Here is a 19277-nt window from a genome sequence, read left to right on the forward strand (position 1 = left end):
ATACACATGAGGGAATTTAACACGAGTAATCCTGAGCGAGTGCATTTGATCATTTGCATTTAAAGCCACAGGCGCAAAAAGAGCTTGGTTTTCCTCCAGACCACCAAAATTAAATATTCTCAAAGGAATATGATCTGATTTTGAGATAAAACCTCAGACACATTCTGGGAACACCAAAGATTTATTTTCATAAAAAATAAAAAATAATAATATTAATAAATTTTTCTTTAAAAAAAAAAATAATAATAAAGGTTCATAATAGGAACCCTTTAAAGATATTTATGAAACAGAAATGAAAATAGCCTCACCATTTACTGTACCTCTTGTGGTTTTTAACCTTTATGGGGTTTGTTGATTCTGTTGAACACAAAAGAAGATATTGTGAAAACAAATGTTAGCTTTCTTTGTGTTCCAGAAGAAAGGAATTGTTTAAAAGCAAATGAGAGAGTAAATGGTATGGTCATTTATATTTGTGGGTGAAACATCCATTTCATGCTTATCGCTTTGAGTCTTCATACTAAAGTTAACTTCTTCTTTTTTTTTTAAGACCTGATGTTGCTGAAAGAAAAGACTCATCAACAGAATGAAATGGAAGAGAAACAGCAAGACATGACGACTGATGAAAAACCCACACTGACGAAAAAGACTTTGTCATGTGGAAGACCTCGGAAATCCAAACTTAGGTGTAATTTCAGCTGTAAACAGTGTGGAAAAAGTTTCAGTCAGAAGCCAAAGCTTGATGTTCACATAAGAGATCACACTAGGGAGAAAGCTTATACTTGCGAACAGTGTGGAAAGAGCTTCTATAATACAAGAAACCTAACAGTGCACATGAGAATTCACACTGGAGAAAGGCCGTACACATGCCAACAGTGTGGGAAAAGCTTCCATAAAACAGGAAACTTAACAGTGCACATGAGAATTCACACTGGAGAGAGGCCATACACATGCCAACAGTGTGGGAAAAGCTTTCAAACTACAGGAAACTTAACAGTGCACATGAGAATTCACACTGGGGAGAAGCCTTACTCTTGCCCTCAGTGTGGAAAAAGTTATAGTCAAAATAGCACCCTTGAAGTCCACATGAGAACTCACAATGGAGGAAAAACTTTTGTTTGCACACAGTGTGGTAAAAGTTTTGTTAAAAAACAAAATCTTGACCTCCACATGAGGATTCACACTGGAGAGAAACCTTACACATGCACAGAGTGTGGTAAAAGTTTCCCATATAAAAGCACACTCAAACACCACATGATAGTTCACACCGGAGAGAAGCCGTTTGCATGTGCGCAGTGTGGAAAGAGCTTCACATGTAATGCTAACCTCAGGAACCACATGAATGGTCACACTGGAACCATAGTGTTCACATGTGATCTGTGTGGAAAGAGTCTCACACACAAATACTCCATAAAGAACCACATGAAGACTCACTCAGGAGAGCGTTTTATATGCATTGAGTGTGGAAAGGGCTTTAAACATAAAAGAAGCCTCAGCAATCACATGGAGCTTCACAATGGAGAGCAGAGTCCTCAAAATTAAGGCCTTGTCCACACAAACATGAGTATATGCATAACAGCAGCCTTTTCATGTAGTTTGGCTGTTGATTGACGTGAGGTTTATTTATAAACTACTTTCGAGAGGATCACATGCTTATGATTGTCCACGGCTGGTTCCACATTAACCAACACATGATTCACCAATCAGACGATTCCTAACTCACTATAAATAACCAGAGTTTCTAACCTTAGTTATCTTTATCTTGAGGAATTCCCCTCCCACCCCTACTCCTCCTCCTTTCTAGAATGGGCAACACAGCAGCCCAGTGATTAGTATTGTTGCCTCACAGAAAGATTGTCACAGCAAGAAGAGCCCTCACTGAACTGGTTGATATTTGTGGAGAGTTTGCTTATTCTCCCCATGCTCACATGGGTTTTCCCCAGTTTCCTTCCACAGCCCAAAAACACGTAACCTAAGTAAACTGAATATTCTAAATTGGCACCGTAGTCAAGTTCTTAGAAGCCATATATCTCCCTTTAGCTATCTGGATATCTGTCATTAGAACAGAAACAAGTCGGGGGAGTTCATTAAGATCTACCTGAGCTCAAACTCCTCTCTCACCCTGCTAACGAGAGGTAGCCCAGGGCTCGAGGATGATCTTTTGGTTAGGATGATATTTTGATTATGATCTTTATGCTCTCTCCCATGACAGCATGCCAAACCAGTGTGAACTTTTAAAAACATACCAAATTACTGGAAATAAAACGCTTTGAACACCTGAAGATTTAAACTCAATTACTAAAAAAGAGTGAAGATTTTGACAACTGTTTTGTTGTGTAGATCAGCCCAGTACCAGGTTGTGAGAGTTGCTATTGGGCTGCAAGAACGCATAACTCTTTATGTTGATAGATTGTATGACTTGTTTCGTATGCAATCAAGTATCAACGTCTAAAAAAGTGGAAACCAAATAAGCTACATCAACTCAAGAGATGTGACCCAACCAAAGCAGTTGGAAATTCTCGGGGGAGTTACATCCTTTGTTATAGTGTCTCACAGACAGTAATTTGGGTTAAATTACTTGAAAACCAACGAGTTAACATCACTGCTGAGGAACTGCATCATTCTTTGTCTTCAATAAACTTTTCCCCCTGTAAGTACTTTGGTCAGGTTACTTATTTTATGTATTAGAGTCATCTATTACATTGGCGGGCCACCTAAGAATGGTTCAGCCAAATACAGCAAAATCTGACAATGTGTTTCAACTTATTATGAACCGATAACCATATTTGTGCACATCGCACACTTCTATCAAAAAGTCAGCTCTGAAAAGAAAATAAGAAAAATTATGGAGGAGAAAATGTTTGGGGAGATGCAGGGAACATTGTTCTACACCCTGAAATTGTGTTTTTGATAATTCACATTGTTCGATTGTCACACTTGTGAACAAACACAATTTTGCTTCCAATTTTGGGCTTTGGACTGCCATTTCACAAAACTTGTTGGCGAATTAAAGTCTGGCTAAACCCTGTTCAGACTATACAATGCCATTTGCCAGTTACCACAGATCAGATTTGTGTCAGATAATGACATTTTGACTTGATAAACTCTTGATGTGTTGTGAGTAACAAATGAAGTTACTCATGATTCAATGATGATTTAAATGATTCAAAACACTACACATTTAATTTGATGGACTAATTTGAAAAAAAAAAAGGTTTTCTTTACGGAGACAAACTTTCAGTAGACAACAGGTTGTCTTTAAAGATAGATTCATGTAAAAACTCCCACATTACAACAAATAAATCAGTGTATGGGAACCCAGTGTCGCTACCCAGCCGGCATTTCAACAGTGATTCAACGTTGAATCAATGTCAGGTCTATTGTTGGATCAACATTGAATTACCTTTTAATTTTGCAAATTGAATCAATGTTTATATAGTGACATTGTTTCACCGTCGGACCACCACCGGTGATTCACTGTTGAAATCACGATGTTGTTTGACACTCTTACCTTCTTCATGGGTGAATTGTGGTCATTTTGTAGACGTTGAATGAAGGTTGAATTATCTTTCGATTTTGCAAATTGGATCAACGTTGATACCTTGACATTGTTTCACCGTCGTACATTTTAACGTAATTTAAATAGAAATTACATATAACACAAAATTCATCAATAGCTAACAAATTTTTACTAATAAAATACACGACACAAATACACAACTTAGCCTGTGTATCAATTTATTTAGTACACACCCCATTATTTCATTTATGATAAATACACAGCAACATTTTCAGCATACAATCCTTCATTAAAACCATGCAGGTTACTATAGATGCAGTACACTCAAATACTAAGGGTGTCACGATCCTCCAAATCCTCAATTCGATTACATTTTCGATTCTAAAGTCACTGTTCGATTCGATTTTCGATTATGAATAATTAATTAAGTAATAACCAATTAATTATTTGTAGCTACCTGACCTGCATGGTCTTTGTTTTACCCATAAACAAATCATACAGTAAATAAATAAAGGCAAGTTACACACATAATTACCACCTGTCAATCACTTTTTTTGCGGGACTCGTGAATAGGCTGTAATAATAATCTGTGTCGTTATAATGGTGTCGGTAAAAAAGGTGCACAACCAACAGGAACCAGCCAACAGTGTCTGTTTGCTAAAATGACTAAATACAAGTGAGTGAAAAATTGAAGCAGTCTGCAGACCCGCTAACTGCCTGGACCCACTGTCTCAAGTGCATGGCTTTGTGTGCGTCTGTGTCTGTGTGTGGTCACGTGATGTGCGTTTTCAGCTGTAGTGAGGAAAGAGGGCTGCTCAGAAATGCTACTGTACACGCCACTGTGGATGTCAAATCGTTGTCATTCTAAAATGCCATTTAAAAACAAAGACATATTAGTGTAAACATGGCCTGAGTGTGTACTTTTCACGAGCGGATTTGCAACAAGGGCAGGGCGGAGGATCGCGATGCTGGTGTTGTCTATCAGACGAACCGTAATACGTACATAGCAGAGCTTGCAAACAGTGTTTTTTTTTTTTTTGTCGACAACACGAACGTTGTCAACATAACTCACTGGAAATCCAAAATTCTTCCACACCGGCGACTTCATTGAAAGAGGAGGGGGTTTAAGCTCTGTCAACGAGTCTCCTGCGTCTGCCGTTTAGCAATTACTCAACAAGCATGCTTTTTTCCCACTTGGCAAGCCAAGATGACGTGCCATGGTGGTGTGGCAGCATCAAGGATTTTATTTTTTGATTCGATAATCGAAATTGAGCATAAAATTTAAATAGAGAGTTTTTCAGTCAAAAAAAAAATCATAAAACATCACCTACAGCTAAGAATCACAAGTAAAATACATTACATCTGTTCAAGGTTTTATAGGTTGAGAGAAATGCTTGAGGTAAAAGCTGCCACTGGGGACAAAAGAATTAAGTGTAAAACACTAAAAACATCTATATCAGTCGAGCAGTTAAATACATCTTTTATTCTCAAACACCAGGCGAGTATGCAACAAAATCAATGAGGTTTGCCACTCCAATTCATTGAGAATAAATGACTTCACTTTCACAATAGTGAAAACTCCTGCTAAAATCTAGAAATCTGACATTGCGCCTTCCCTTTGCAGGTCTGCATGCTAAATATTTAGTTGTTTTCCCCTATTTGCATGAAGTACATCTATTGTGTTTAGCTTTACTGCAGCAAAACTGAGCACCTGTGGGTGAAACATGTAGATAAATATTTCAATAAATCATCAAGAAAACGTGTAGAATATATTATTCAATTCTCTTTTACAAACACAACAGTTACACTGACATGTCCAGATCTATTTGACTATTATAGCCTATAATCTAAATTCCCAACACAAACTAGAATATTTAGATTAAATGCTCCTCATTCTCTATAGACATAATGGTCCCAACATGGTCATAGTCCAGATAAGGCACAAAAAACAAAAACAAAAAAAAAAACAGTTAAAACGTTCCATGTGACTTCAGTGGTTCAACTGTGAACATACCAAGCTCCAACAACACTTTAGTGAGGCAAAACAAAACAGTAAATACTAATTTGTTTGTGTATATCTCTCCAACATCCTATCAGGGTTTGTGTTTACTACGAGCAGTAAGCGACAAATAAGTTATTTTTACAGTACTTTTGATGCACAAATGTGTTTTTGAGCTTAGTAAGATTACAATTGATGCTGAAGATTGAAGCAATGTTTTGACAAAGTTTTTGGTTCTTTTTCCGGACTTTGAACATCTTAGGACCCTTGCTTTACATAGAGAAAGAGGGAACTATTCATCTTATTCTCCGTGCATGAGCGGGCGCAGCCATTTGAATCTATTTGGCTGGAGAGACTTCCGGTCTCATTCACTTCCATTCATATTTACATGTTAAAACAGCTCGTTTTGCTGCTTGATGTTGCAAACTGATATTTTCTTAGTATATTATTCTATTTTGTCTGTATAATCATGCAAACACTTGTTTATAGAGCGAGTGGTTTGACCGTTTTCAGCCATTATTTATTACAAAAACAAGCGCACTTCCACATTGAAGAATAAGGTCAATAGCTTCAAGGCAAATGAGTCACATATCACATCAAAATCACCAAAACGAGCACAAAACCAATGTTTAGTTTGAAGAGAGAGAAGGCAGGAAGAAAAAAAACATTTACAAATTCTAAAAATAACTTTTCTCTGTGATTTAACCTTTATGACAAATGTACTGGACCTGTTACACATATATTACTGTCCTTTATGAACACAAATTTCACTGTAACAGGTGCTGTTGTTTTGCTCCAGAAATACCTTCAGAGAACACTGCATTAGTCAGACATTCATACAAAAGAAGAGTTTGGTTTGGTGTAGCAGAACTGCAATATATGTTTGTCCAGGCTGACACTGGTTTAGGCCATCTGTATGTCCTTAATGCCCTCAACTGGAGCTTCCAGAAAACCTGCAATAAATGAAATACTAGCAGAGATGGCAAAAGTACACATGTCCTTTACTTAAGTAGAAGTACAGATACTTACCTTTAAAACAACTCTGGTGAAAGTACTGACTACACTTTTGTACTCAAGTTATAGTAAAGAAGTACGGCCTCAAAAATGTACTAAAGTAAAAAGTACTTGTTTCAATCACAGTTTAAAGACATGTACGTGGTATAGGTGAATAATAGGTAACTAAATTGGCATGGGTGTTTCCCAGTGCTGGGTTGCAGCTGGAAGGGTATCCGCTGTGTAAAACATATGCTGGAATAATTGCCGGTTTTTCCCTGCTGTGGCCACTCCTGATAAATCAGGGATGAAGCTGAAGGATAGCGATTGAGGATAGGTAGGTAACTAGTCCTCACACCCTATTGATACATACAGTCATCCACTGTGCCGTTATTTCATATTCTTATTAAAAGGTTGCAGAAATGACCCAGCGTCACAAAGTTCTGTTTTAATGGATTCATATTATACTTTTTAAACAAAATAAAAGTGCAAACACAGACACAGTGTTTGGGATTTATTTAACAATCATTCAAATTATTTCATTTGAAAACATGCAATCCTTTAAAATAAAAAATATTTAGTTATTTAATTATTTAAAACATATAAAGCTTTTTTTTTTGATAAGTGCAACACTTTTCCTCCTTCACCTGAAAAGTAATGTGATATATAAATAAATGATCAAATTCCAATTTTTCCCTGTCATTTTCCTTTTTTTCCATTTGATCAGCCGAGAATAAAAAATAAGGAATCCAAAAATATCCTTAATATCCTGGAAAAACACTGAAATTACAGGTTTTGGGTCTGTGTACGTTGCGTTCATTCGATTTTTGATTTTAAATTGAAAAACAAAATTTAAATTACGATGCTCTATTTGTTTTTCATTTTAAATATGAAAATTAAATTATAAAATAACAGTTTGAACATCTGCAAAATGTCAAGTATTCGAAACATGCCTCATTTATGATTTCTTGCTATTTTATTATTTATTATTTAATGTTATAGCATGTAAGACCCGGATGTACTGTACAGCGAACACGTGCTAAACGATTGATGGCACTCCGTAACATTATGGATCACTACGTGGTTTTCAGATACAGCAAAAGAGTAACAGTGAATTAGGACGACATGTCAATTGACAAAATAAGCAGGATTTTCCAGGTGCAGTAAATTAAGAATGGTAGCCTATCTTAAGCTTTAAAAGCAAAGTGAAGTGATAAAGTACTGACTTTCTTATGACGACACGACATTGTAAAGTTGGTTAGTCTAGTTTAAGAAGGAAACAATAATTTTCCATTGGCAATGTGTGTAATTAATGTTTTGTATTGTATACAAATATTGTTTACATGTCAACTGTATTTTTTTTGCTTAAAAAACAAGGCAACAATAACCAGAGAATAACTTTGCAGGTCTCTTACCAAAACTTATACTTGACCGACGACACTAACACTGCGATTTTTTTACTGGAGAGAATGGACGATTTAGCAGCTTTGACCTGACCCCAAGTGGTCATTATGAAGTGCATGGAGACGAGTCAAGAGCTTTCCCAACTTCATCCGCAAGTAGCTCTAGTTGCAGTCAGCGGTTCTCCTTTTTGCGCAAATCATCCTCGTCTAGTGCATCCCCCGTCCAGGCCAGTGCTGTGTCTCCAAGGGCGAGCATATCACATTCTTTTCAGAGGTACTCTGTCTCTGTCTCTCTCTCTCTCTGTATTTATTAAATATTATGTTATACATGTAGCAAAACGTACAATTACCATTACCTTAAACATTTCAGTAACATGATTTAACAGTGAACAGCACATCTGTTAAGCAGTACAAATTTTTTTTAATAATGTAAATGAAACTTATATTAATTGTAATGTATTATTATGTTAATACATTAGTTAGCAAATTAGATAAGGTATTAGTTACATTAACAAATAAGAAACAAATGTTAGTAACACACTATAATGTTAAAATAGTGTGGACTTTACAAGGTTGCTAAATTTATTGACAGATGCTTTGTTAATGATAAATCATGTTAGTAAAGAGTCCACAAACATAACTAACATTTTGGAGTTTTAATGTGGACACCAATGAGGACACTATAGACAACTTGCATATTATTTATGCCTGTGGACTGTTTACTAATAAATTTTAACATTATTCAAGCATTTGTAGATGGAATTTATGAATGCTACTTTATCATTATTTAATGTTTTACAAACATTTTATTTTTGTTAACCCATAAACTAATGTGCTAACTAATGTCTTAATTAACACATCATTATATGGTTTGTTTACATAAAAATGTAGTATTTGCTGAATAAATGTGTTGTTTATTGTTAGGTCATGTCATCTAATCCATAAACATCCATGTTATCTAATCCATAAACATGTATGTGTAAGTAAAAGTTAAACTAATTAGGCTGTTAATGTAACATGGTGCATTAGAAAACGAGTAAGTTAACATGAACAAAGATTACGTTATGCAGAACAAAAGTCATAGTTCACCATTAGGTCATGTTAACAAGTCTATTAATTACATTAATATATGTGTAGATAACAGAGATGTTAACAGTTTTTCAAATGCAGGTCTGTTTTCGTTGCTGAATGTTTGAATGGAAAATTAAAGCCCAACAGAAATGTACACTCAAAAAAAAGATTGGGTTGATAATTTTAACCTATAGAAGGGTTAAAAATATTGGGTCGCTATGTTGGGTTAAACTGAAGCTTTATCGGATCAAAGTCATGACGACTCATCTAGTTGGGTTAAAATTTGAATTTGAACGGTTGACCAGCACGACGGCTTGGCGATAGCGCAGCTACAGAAGACACCGTTGGTACACGGGTAAGTTTTCATATTTTAATTACATATTTTATTTCTTTTATCTGCTAAAAACAGCTCAATTTCAATGTGTCACAGTAGTTTCGTCGCACTGTTTCCTAAAATACCTACATTGCCTCCTGTCAGTTACTTTATGTCAGCGTCTGCCTCCGATGGTTGCTTTATAACGTTATCAAATATCCTTAGCTATTCCTCATAAAAACAAATTAATAAAACAGACTATTACACATCCTATGTAGAACGTTTTAAAGATTAAATTTATAAGATATAACCTATTCACAAACGCATCTTAGTACTTTCATGACGTGTTTCAGACATGTTTCAGATCGCCCTGTCATATATGTATTATGTAATTTCGCAGTGACGTGCGGTGAGTTTTGAGCCTGGTGAGGCACAACTCTTTCAGGGTCAGGTTTGCAATTATATGCACCCAATATATTTGCCAACTACCGATTGTGTTGTATATATCATGGCATTATTTCTATACACATAGCAAGGAAGAATGTCAAAATGTACAGCCATTCAATGTGCCTCCCAGAAACACCAAGGTGGATTCTACAGTCTCTCTCTCTCTCTCTTTCTCTCTCTCTCGCTCACTTACTCACACGCACACACAGGAATCGCATACTGGTCTTACTTGTAAATGAAGTCTTGACATGACTTGAATTACTTTGAAATGATTACGTTATCTTCTGACCCGTCCTTTGAACCAAGGCCCTTAGCTTCAGCATTGGTGGTCAATTATTATTGAAGTTTTTATTAAACGTCTAATTTTGAGAAATTTCTGAGCTGAGATATGGCATCTATGATTTTTGCAGTCAGTCAGAGCAAAACATAAAATAACGGAGTCCTATGGAACTTTACTTGACTACACAAAAGAAGAGCAACTACTGAACAACCGTGAACTCACGCGCCCTCTTCAGCTACTACCTGCAATGTCAGATCCTGACACTAAATAAGTGATAGACATACGTGAAAAACATTACCTAATATATGGAAAGTGTGGACATGTAATAAAAACTGTCTACAATGTATTAAAACATTCTAATAAATCATTACATTGGTAGCATACACTGAGTAAGCAAAAGGCATGTGATCAAGCCAGTTTGCAGGGGATTGCGCAAATCTGACATGAGGCACAGCTCGGTACTGCATCACCTCGCTTCCTACACTGTAATTGAACATTACAAATGCAAAATACAGCGATTTTCATCATAAAAATGATTGAAATAATACGAATCATACAGAAGTTGCGTTTATAGCACAGATAAGTGGAAAAATATGTATTTTATCATTAGTTTATATCTCATGATGGCAGGTGAGGATGATGAAAGGTGAGGCGCTGCCTCCCCTGATCGCATGTCCCAGCTGTACAATGACATTGATAATTTTTCTCAAAAATATTAAATAGCACCAAATACATTTTAATAAAGTTACAAATGTAGTAGGCTGTACCATATGTTTACAGTACCATGTTTACACTATGTTTAGCGTAACATCAGTTAAATGCTTTAAAATTGATTAATGTTATATATTAACTAACTCTCTTTTTTAAAACAGAGCCCTATGGATTCTTACGTGAAGGACACACTTCAGAAGTGGAATTTGGAAACATTAATTGACAGGTTTGCAGGTGAAAGATAATGTAACAAATTTTGCTCAAAATATATATTTAAAGTTGTAAAAAAAATTGTAATTTTAATCTTTAAATTACATAATATAGTTAACATTTATTTTAGGATTAAGAAATACATTTTTAACCTTGCAATAGGCCTAGTGTGTACATTAACAAAACATTCATTATTAAAAATGATTGATGAATTTGTACAATTATTTAAGGTAACATCTACTCTAATATTTTTGGCTGTTATTGTAGCAGTAAATATAAGCAACAAAAAATATTTAAGACTTTTTTTTAATAATATTTAGAATTTATAGAAATATAAATAATATTCTAGTATAATTACAGTGGTCAATATCTTGAGCTAGTATAACAACAAAAAAAGCTGAAAATAACAGTCCAAAAATTACTACACTCAAATTTCTAAGATATGAAAAAAAAAATTAAATACAAGTTTTAAAAAGAGGAAAAAAAATCAATGAAATATATATATTTTGTTGAAAATGTCTAGTTTGTAATTCTTTTTGCAATATTTTGTTTTTATAACTGTTGAATAAATCCTTTTTTTCTCAAATGCCCTAAAATGCATTGCCTATATTCACAATTTTTTTTTTATTAAATTTAAACAAAAATGTCCATATTTATGCTGAGCACTGTATGTTTATTCTTTAAAAATACTTTATAAATTTAAAAAGCTATTTTCAAAAAAAAAAAAAAAAAAAAAAAAGAGTAATACAACGCATTTGAAGAAATGAAACATGTAAATTTGTGCAAATGTGTAAATATTGTGTGTAATAAAATAATAATGAATGCTTTAAGTTGCAAACTAAACTTGCTATAAATTTTTTAAATATTTTTTTTGCCTATTGCCTATTGAATTTACCAAGTTAAATCATTACCAACGCAAAAATAAAACTATTGGTCATTAATTTATATTTCTTATTTTTCCTTCTCCAGAGGAGGAAATTGATCAGCAAAGCTTTCTGCTCCCTGATGACTGCACGATTACAGCACTTATACCAAGAATTGGCCTAAGATTAAAGTTTATCCATTATTTCAAGCAGTTGTGTACTGTAAGTAACTAAACAATGCCTGTCACATGCTTCAAATGCAAAAATTCCACTCCAAACTTCAAAGACTATTTCCGCCATCCTAATACGGTGCATGGCAACAGTTCGTCCAATTTTTTCTGTTGTGAAAACAATTGAGGTAGAACTTTTGGATACATGTGGTCATTCAAAAGACATCTGTTGAGAGATCACATGCAAGCAGATGACAGACCAACAGAAGAAATCTTTTCACCTACTTCTGAAGTTTCACATCAACATACTGCTCCATTCACAAATGTTTCACATCAACATGCAGCTTCATCCACACCTTTAGACGCTGAAGATACTGAAGTTGTGGAGACACAGGAAGAGTAGGATTATTTTGACAATGAAGAAATAACTAAACGTTTAGCCTTGTTTCTTGCAAAGTTAAGAGAAAAATCTTCCCAAACATATTCTGCCATCAACTTTGTGGTGAAACAAACTGCAAGTTAAAATACAGAAATAGTAAGTGGTCTTTAGGAGGAGACAATGTCTTTATTTAAACAATTAGGACACCAAGATGAACAAGCAGTGAAAACCCTAAATGCTCAGTTTGAGAGGGCTTCTGAGCCATTAAGAGACATTGAAACCGAATACAAACAAATGAAATACTTCACAAAAACAGGGTGTTTCATTGACCCTACTGTTGAGTGTTTTTCAGGGATTTCTTATTGTCAGCGGCATGACTCTGCATGCGGCATGGTTAAGCAAACAGCAGTACCCGACTCATTTCAGTACATTCCACTGGGTCCACTTCTAAAAAAGGTTCTTGAATCACCTGGAACAATGAAACTCATCATTGACTATCAGAACATGAAGCGTGATGATGGAGTGTTTCAAGACTTTAATGACGGAGAGCTTTACAAATGCCACCCCTTGTTCTCCAAAGAGCTTTCTGTACCACTTCTGTTGTACAACGATGATTGTGAGACTGTTAACCCCCTGGGCTCCAAAACTATAGTACACAATATAGGACTGATATACTTTCAGATCAAGTGTTTGCCTCCCATGCTGTTATCGTCCGTCTTCATGCTTTCTGTTAGCTGTCTACAAATCAGATGATGCTAAAACATATTGCATCAATTCTGTTCTTTAGCGAATAACTGATGATATTATGGACTTGGAAGTTGGGGGACTTCTTATTGACACTCCAGAATATTGTGGCAGTGTTAAAGTCAGTGTGGCACAAGTTACTGGTGACAACTTGGGACTAAATTTACTCCTTGGCTTCTCAGAAAGTTTCAAAGCTAACCACTGCTGTCACTGGTGTAAAGTAAACAAAGAAGATATGTGGAGGCAGACTGTTGAAGACACAAAAATGCTGCGCAATGCTCAGAATTATGCTGAGGACTCGTCATCCAACAATCAATCAGAAACAGGACTCAAACGAAAACGTGTCCTGGATGATTTAAAATACTTCAGCGTTGTGGACAATGTAGCCCCAGACATTATGCATGACATTCTTGAGGGAATTGGACCTTACGAAGTCAAGTTGGTCTTGACCTCCTTGTTTGCTGAAGGTCCTGTGAGTTTAGAAACGCTCAACTATAGATTGACAAGTTTTGATTATGGATTCCCAGACAGCTGCAACAAGCCTACTGTGCTGTGACAACATGAACTGAAGAACCCTTATGGGGCAATGAGACAGACTGCTGCTCAAATGTGGTGCTTTTTAAGGTTTTTGCTCATCATCATTGGAGACAAAATTCCAAAAGAAAACAAACATTGGGAATTGTTACTTCTTCTCCTGTCATGTATGGAGTTCATTTTCTCCCCTCTATCACAGCAGAAGCCACCTTATACTTGAAACATCTAATAGCTGAATACCACACTGCATTCATGCAGCTTTACCCGGACAGAAACTTGAAACCCAACCATCACTTCCATCTTCATTACCCGAGAGCTATTCGGAAGATTGGTCCGTTAAAACAATTTTGGACAATGCGCTTTGAGGCCCGACATAATTTCTTTAAGCAGCTGAGCCATGTAGTTTGCAATTTCAAAAGTATTTTCAAAACTATGGCATTTAGAAATCAGATGATGTTGTGCTACCGTTTACTGTCAGAAGGCATTTTTTTCCAAAAACACAGAGATTGGACAAGGACATGGCTAATTTCTTTCTGCAGTTGAGGGAGAATTTGTGAAGGGTCTTGAAGAACTCCCATTTGCTGAAGTTTATGTTCCCGAATGGGTAGTGGTTAATGGCACACAGTACAGACCAGGCATGACCATTACAACCGGATGCACAGAAGACGGAGTACCTCAGTTTGGACTCATAAAGGCAATTGTAGCTGGTGGGCTCAATGTTGATGTGAAACTTATTGTGAAGAAGTGGCACACTGTGGGTTTAGAGCGTCATTACTTCTCATACGCAGTGTCCCCTAATGAAGCTCTTGAAGCCATCTCTGTGAACTTACTGTAGAGGTTTGCATTCCCGCGGGCGCCGCAGGACCCGACCAGATTTCTGCGGCGCAGGAATAAAATTTCCGAATAAATCGTGGGAGCGGTCGGTAACGGGTTTAATTTGGGACGGGAGCGGGCTGTCTAGCAATATCGCGGATATTGCTATGCAAATGGGAGAGAGAGAGCTTTGCCTGTGTGTGTGCTTGGTGATTGTGTGTGTGTATGTTAGTGCGCGCGAATGAGAGAGAGAGAGAGAGAGCTTTCCCAGATAGCAAAACACACGGGCCAGTTCCGGCTAGATTCTCGCCTGCCGGGGACTTACCACTTGTCCCGGCTCCGGCTGCCGGCCAGATCAATCAATCGGGCCAGATACGGCTGCCAAAATGCCCCATTCACACAGGGCTTCAGCGTCAACGCTTGACTGAAGGCGTGTCTGAAGTTGGGGCTGAAGCGATCGTCATAAAGCGTCAGCCAATGAAATTCAGTCAGCAATAGGTCACTGTCTGAGCTGGTGTATTTGCATACAGCGATCTGATTGGCTGACGCTTCCATTGGCACTTGAAAAGTTGAGCTAGTCCCAACTTCTGCAGCGAGCAACGCCTGTGAAGCGGTGCCGACAGATCCACAATGCAGTTCGGCAACGCCTGACGTCACCCATTCAAAGTGAATGGGAAGCGTTGACGCTGACGCCCCGTGTGAATGGGGCGTGGATCCGCGCCGGAATGGGCCTGAGAGTAATGTGCGCTGCGGCCCAGAGCTGGCGCGATTCAGTATTTATATACCTTTATATAAAACCTTTTGGTATACATACGTACTTGATACATGGTATTACAAGCCTTTGAGTTGATATAACAGCAAACGCCTGTGTGTCTGCTTGGTGCTTGTGTGTGTGTTAGTGCGCACAGAGAAAATGTTTTGCCGCATTCATGACATGTGAAACTTTTTGTCCAATTCTGTAGGCACTGATCAGATCTGTACCGTTTCTCTCCAGTGTAAATCTTCAGTTTTCAGAGGTGGTAACTGATTAAAACTCTTGTCACAGTCTGAACTTGTACGGTCTCTCCAGTGTGAATCATCTGGTGCAGTTTCAATTTTGTAATAAAAGTCTTCTCACACTCAAAGCACAAATACTCTTTCACACCAGTGTGGATCTTCATTTGTTCAGTAAGGTTTGCTGATCAGTTAAAACTCTTCCCCACATTGAGCTCATGTGAATGGTTTCTATCCAGTGTGGGTCTTTATGCGTTTATTAAGGTCTGATGAGTTACTGAAACTCTTCCCACACCAAAGCTGCGGTCACACTAGAGTTTGAGCATGCAAAATTGTGTTGTATGTCGCTCCGAAAAGTGGCGGAATTAAACAAAATGATTAGACATTTCAAAATAAGGCGATTGGTCCATATTTTACATTTCTGTCCAGAGAGGTCATGTTTTGATCTTTTATTGGTCTCACACAGTCAATTAATGCGATTTTGCAGGTCAGAGTTCACAAAGCTTGACCTTTGCCACGCAGTAAACTGCAAAACTTGTGCAGTGACGCATTTGCGTGCGTATGAATGGAAGTCTATGGGGAGATAAGTCCAGTGTGACCATGGCTTAAGTGCAAGTGAATGGTTTCTCTCTAGTGTGGATCCTTGTGTGTTTATTAAGGTGTGATAATTGGCTGAAACTCTTCCCACATGTGCATGTGAATGGTTTCTCTCCAGTGTGGATCCTCATGTGTTTAATAAGGTTTGATGATAGGCTAAAACTCTTACCACACTGAGTGCAGGTGAATGGTTTCTCTCCAGTGTGGTTCATCATGTGTAGATTAAGGTGTGATAATTGGCTGAAACTCTTCCCACACTGAGTGCATGTAAATGGTTTCTCTCCAGTGTGGATCCTCATGTGTTTAATAAGGTTTGATGATAGGCTAAAACTCTTCCCACACTGATTGCATGTGAATGGTTTCTCTCCAGTGTGGATCCTCATGTGTAGATTCATAGATGAGGATCGGCTGAAACTCTTCCCACACTGAGTGCATGTGAATGGTTTCTCTCCAGTGTGAGTCCTCGTGTGGTGATTAAGGTGCGATGAGCAGCTGATACCATCAGTCTGTAAATGAGTTTTTTCCTCAATTTTGACATGATGTTCCTCCTCTTTACTCCCCTCATTCTCTTCAATTAGGTCTGAAATAAATAAAACATTAGTTTTCATTAAGTCTTAAAAACTCATCAAAAGCTGAAAAGTGAAAAGACACTGGAAACATTGGCTACACACACTGTAATTTTGATGCACAATAAATTTAAATTAAATCACATCATATTGTGTTTGATCCACATTTAAGCAGATTCAATTCAATTCATCTTTATTTATCTAGTGCTTTTATAATGTAAATTGTGTCAAACCTGCTTAACATAGAAGTTTTAGTAAATTGAAACTGTCAGTCATTTTGGTCATATGGATAAGACACATATTTGAAAGCTGTAAATGGCTTATTTTTTTTTGTATACATTCATAATTACAACAAAATGTTTTTCTAAAAATTGTAAAGCAGACAGGGAATACTTGTTCATTCTGTGCCTGACTGGTAAACACATCAGAAAAAAGGTTCTGGGGTAACAGCTGAACAAACAGCTGAATATTTGCCTCACAAACATGAGATATACCTGTACAGCATCTGCATAATGGCTGGAATGTGCACCTTTCCCCTTGTGTGTTGTTGGGTCATTTTCATCCATTCTGGGGTGATTTTGAATCTTAATTTGGCCAAAACTTTCTCTGTGCTTCAGCAAACGGGATGATATTTGGGACATCTTATTTTGACATAATCTGGGAAAATGCTTTTTTTTTAAAAACTCAGTACACTCTGGGCAAATTTACTTTTGACTGTGAATGTAGCGGAACGGTAAGTTGGGAGAAAATGAATACTAAACTAAAGCCGTCTTCGCCATCCTGATCACAGGGAATTTACCACAGGTTCTTGGTGTAAGGAAAAGGCATGAGACATGAATACCAAAAAATACAAAACTTTATTTTCCTTAATTATCCAATATAAAAATCTCTTTTAAAAGCTTAATCGCCAATAGTAGCAGCACAGTCACGTCAAGAAACAACAATGGCAATGGGAGGAGTTAGAGGTGGCACAGGTGGCAGATAAACTAGTTACGTAGCACAAAACTCCGTAAAAATACAAATGGTTTTACCGAAGGGCACCGCACACAAGCATACGTGAGCACACAACACACACTGCACTCCGTGTTGTATCCCACCACCGCACACGAGGGATAACAAGTGGCCTGCCTGGAAGCCTCGACTCCCACAATGCAAAAAAAGTGCAATTAACAATTGTACACAAGTCACAATCTCACACAAAAGACAGGAATCCCCAAACAAATAGATTCATAAAAATATCTCCTTACAAGAGGAGAAAAACTCAAATACTACTACTACCACTACTACTACTACTACTACTATTAATAATAATAATAATAATAATAATCATCCCAATTTAAACTTACGCAAAAGAATAAACTTCCCACAGGGAGCCCAAATAAAACACACAAAACAATGGATTAAGCACAAATGAAGAAAAGTAATAAAGCACAGAAAACAGATGAACTCCCACACACAAATGTATCAGCTGCTATAGCCTTATTGATACACAATTGACTGAATCCGTGTGTAAAGTTCACAATGTGAAGGCAAATAGCGTCAGTGATTCACAGCGCAGTAGTTAATATCTTCACATTAAAGTTTGCACATTAATCCAGTATCATATGATGAAAGCACGCATCAAAACAAACTCCAAGCAGCATCAATAAAAGCAACAAGATAAAAGCAGCAGTATCACAATTGCTGCTCCAGACTCTCCAACAGTCTGTCCCCCAATCATTTATCCTTCCTAAATGGATAACAATATGTTAAGTTGCTAAACAGATCGCGCACAATTATTTAAAATCATAACAAACATACCTTTAGTTTGCATACCACTTTGGAAACATGCACTCACGAACGCATTTGAAAATTAAAAAGCCCAGGAAAAAAAAAAAAAAGAAAGAGCGATCCTGCTGGGGTGACAGCGACACTATCAATCACTATCAAACTAGCCAATCTTATCCCCAGACGCTAGGAATTTAAATACAGCCAGTTAATATTATAAATGACATGGGGTCATATTTTGGTGGTAGGGGTCTCCAACAACAGTCTAATATGCATGCAAGGTCAAAAAACACTTTCATGGTCTTGTAATCTGCATTTATTTTTACCTAATTATCCCAGCGACTGCCATATGAATCGTCCAGTGATTCATTTGGTCCCAAAACCCTTTTGCGCTGATTGGACCGATGACAGTCTGTTGCGATTGGTCGACACTGACTGCCTTCAGAGTGAAATGCCCAGCAGCTAATCAACAATATAAAAGTAGTCAGTGCATATACGCTTCATCGTGTAAGGCATGGATTTTGGCTGCCAGTGGGTGAATGTAAATATTGACAATGGACTTGAAAATAGCGATGACTAACTATTTTATTAAGCAAAAACTACAAGAAATGGCAAGGAGATCTCCTAGCTTGTCACACTCTGCTCTTTTCAGGCTCACTCATATACACACAAACACACACACACTTTACCCTCCTCGGAGGAGGACACCACACACACAAAAACACACACACATTACCCTCCTCCATGAAGATCCGTAAACAAATGGACACGTCGCGTTTTTAACGTGGCTTTACACGGGATATGAGAATATAGCGAGTTAACCTGATACAGTACACGCGGTTATTAGTAACAAATAACAACTAAATACATTTGCAAGCTAGAGTCAACGAGGCAACAACTTTAATTG

The 19277-nt window shown here is 37.1% G+C and overlaps 2 protein-coding genes across 5 annotated transcripts in view; one reads left to right on the plus strand and one right to left on the minus strand.

The window, feature by feature from the left end:
* Positions 1-17825, plus strand: part of LOC108183430 (gastrula zinc finger protein XlCGF57.1-like) — a 79841-nt gene extending 62016 nt beyond the window's left edge. For 3 of the 4 annotated variants that reach the window (XM_088649666.1, XM_087245768.2, XM_087245767.2), the window contains exon 3: positions 548-17825. In XM_088649666.1, the coding sequence (XP_088505792.1) occupies positions 548-1539 (992 nt within the window). In that variant the 3' untranslated portion in view covers positions 1540-17825. The remainder of the gene's footprint in view (positions 1-547) is intronic. The other variant, NM_001441711.1, reaches the window with a different exon arrangement.
* Positions 12523-19277, minus strand: part of LOC108183429 (uncharacterized) — a 94153-nt gene continuing 87398 nt past the window's right edge. The window contains exon 7 of the mRNA XM_087249010.2: positions 12523-16499. Within this exon, the coding sequence (XP_087105136.2) occupies positions 16046-16499 (454 nt within the window). The 3' untranslated portion in view covers positions 12523-16045. The remainder of the gene's footprint in view (positions 16500-19277) is intronic.

Source organism: Danio rerio, chromosome 4 (genome assembly GCF_052040795.2).
Source record: "Danio rerio strain M-AB ecotype USA chromosome 4, GRCz13ab, whole genome shotgun sequence".
Taxonomy (NCBI): Eukaryota; Metazoa; Chordata; class Actinopteri; order Cypriniformes; family Danionidae; genus Danio; species Danio rerio.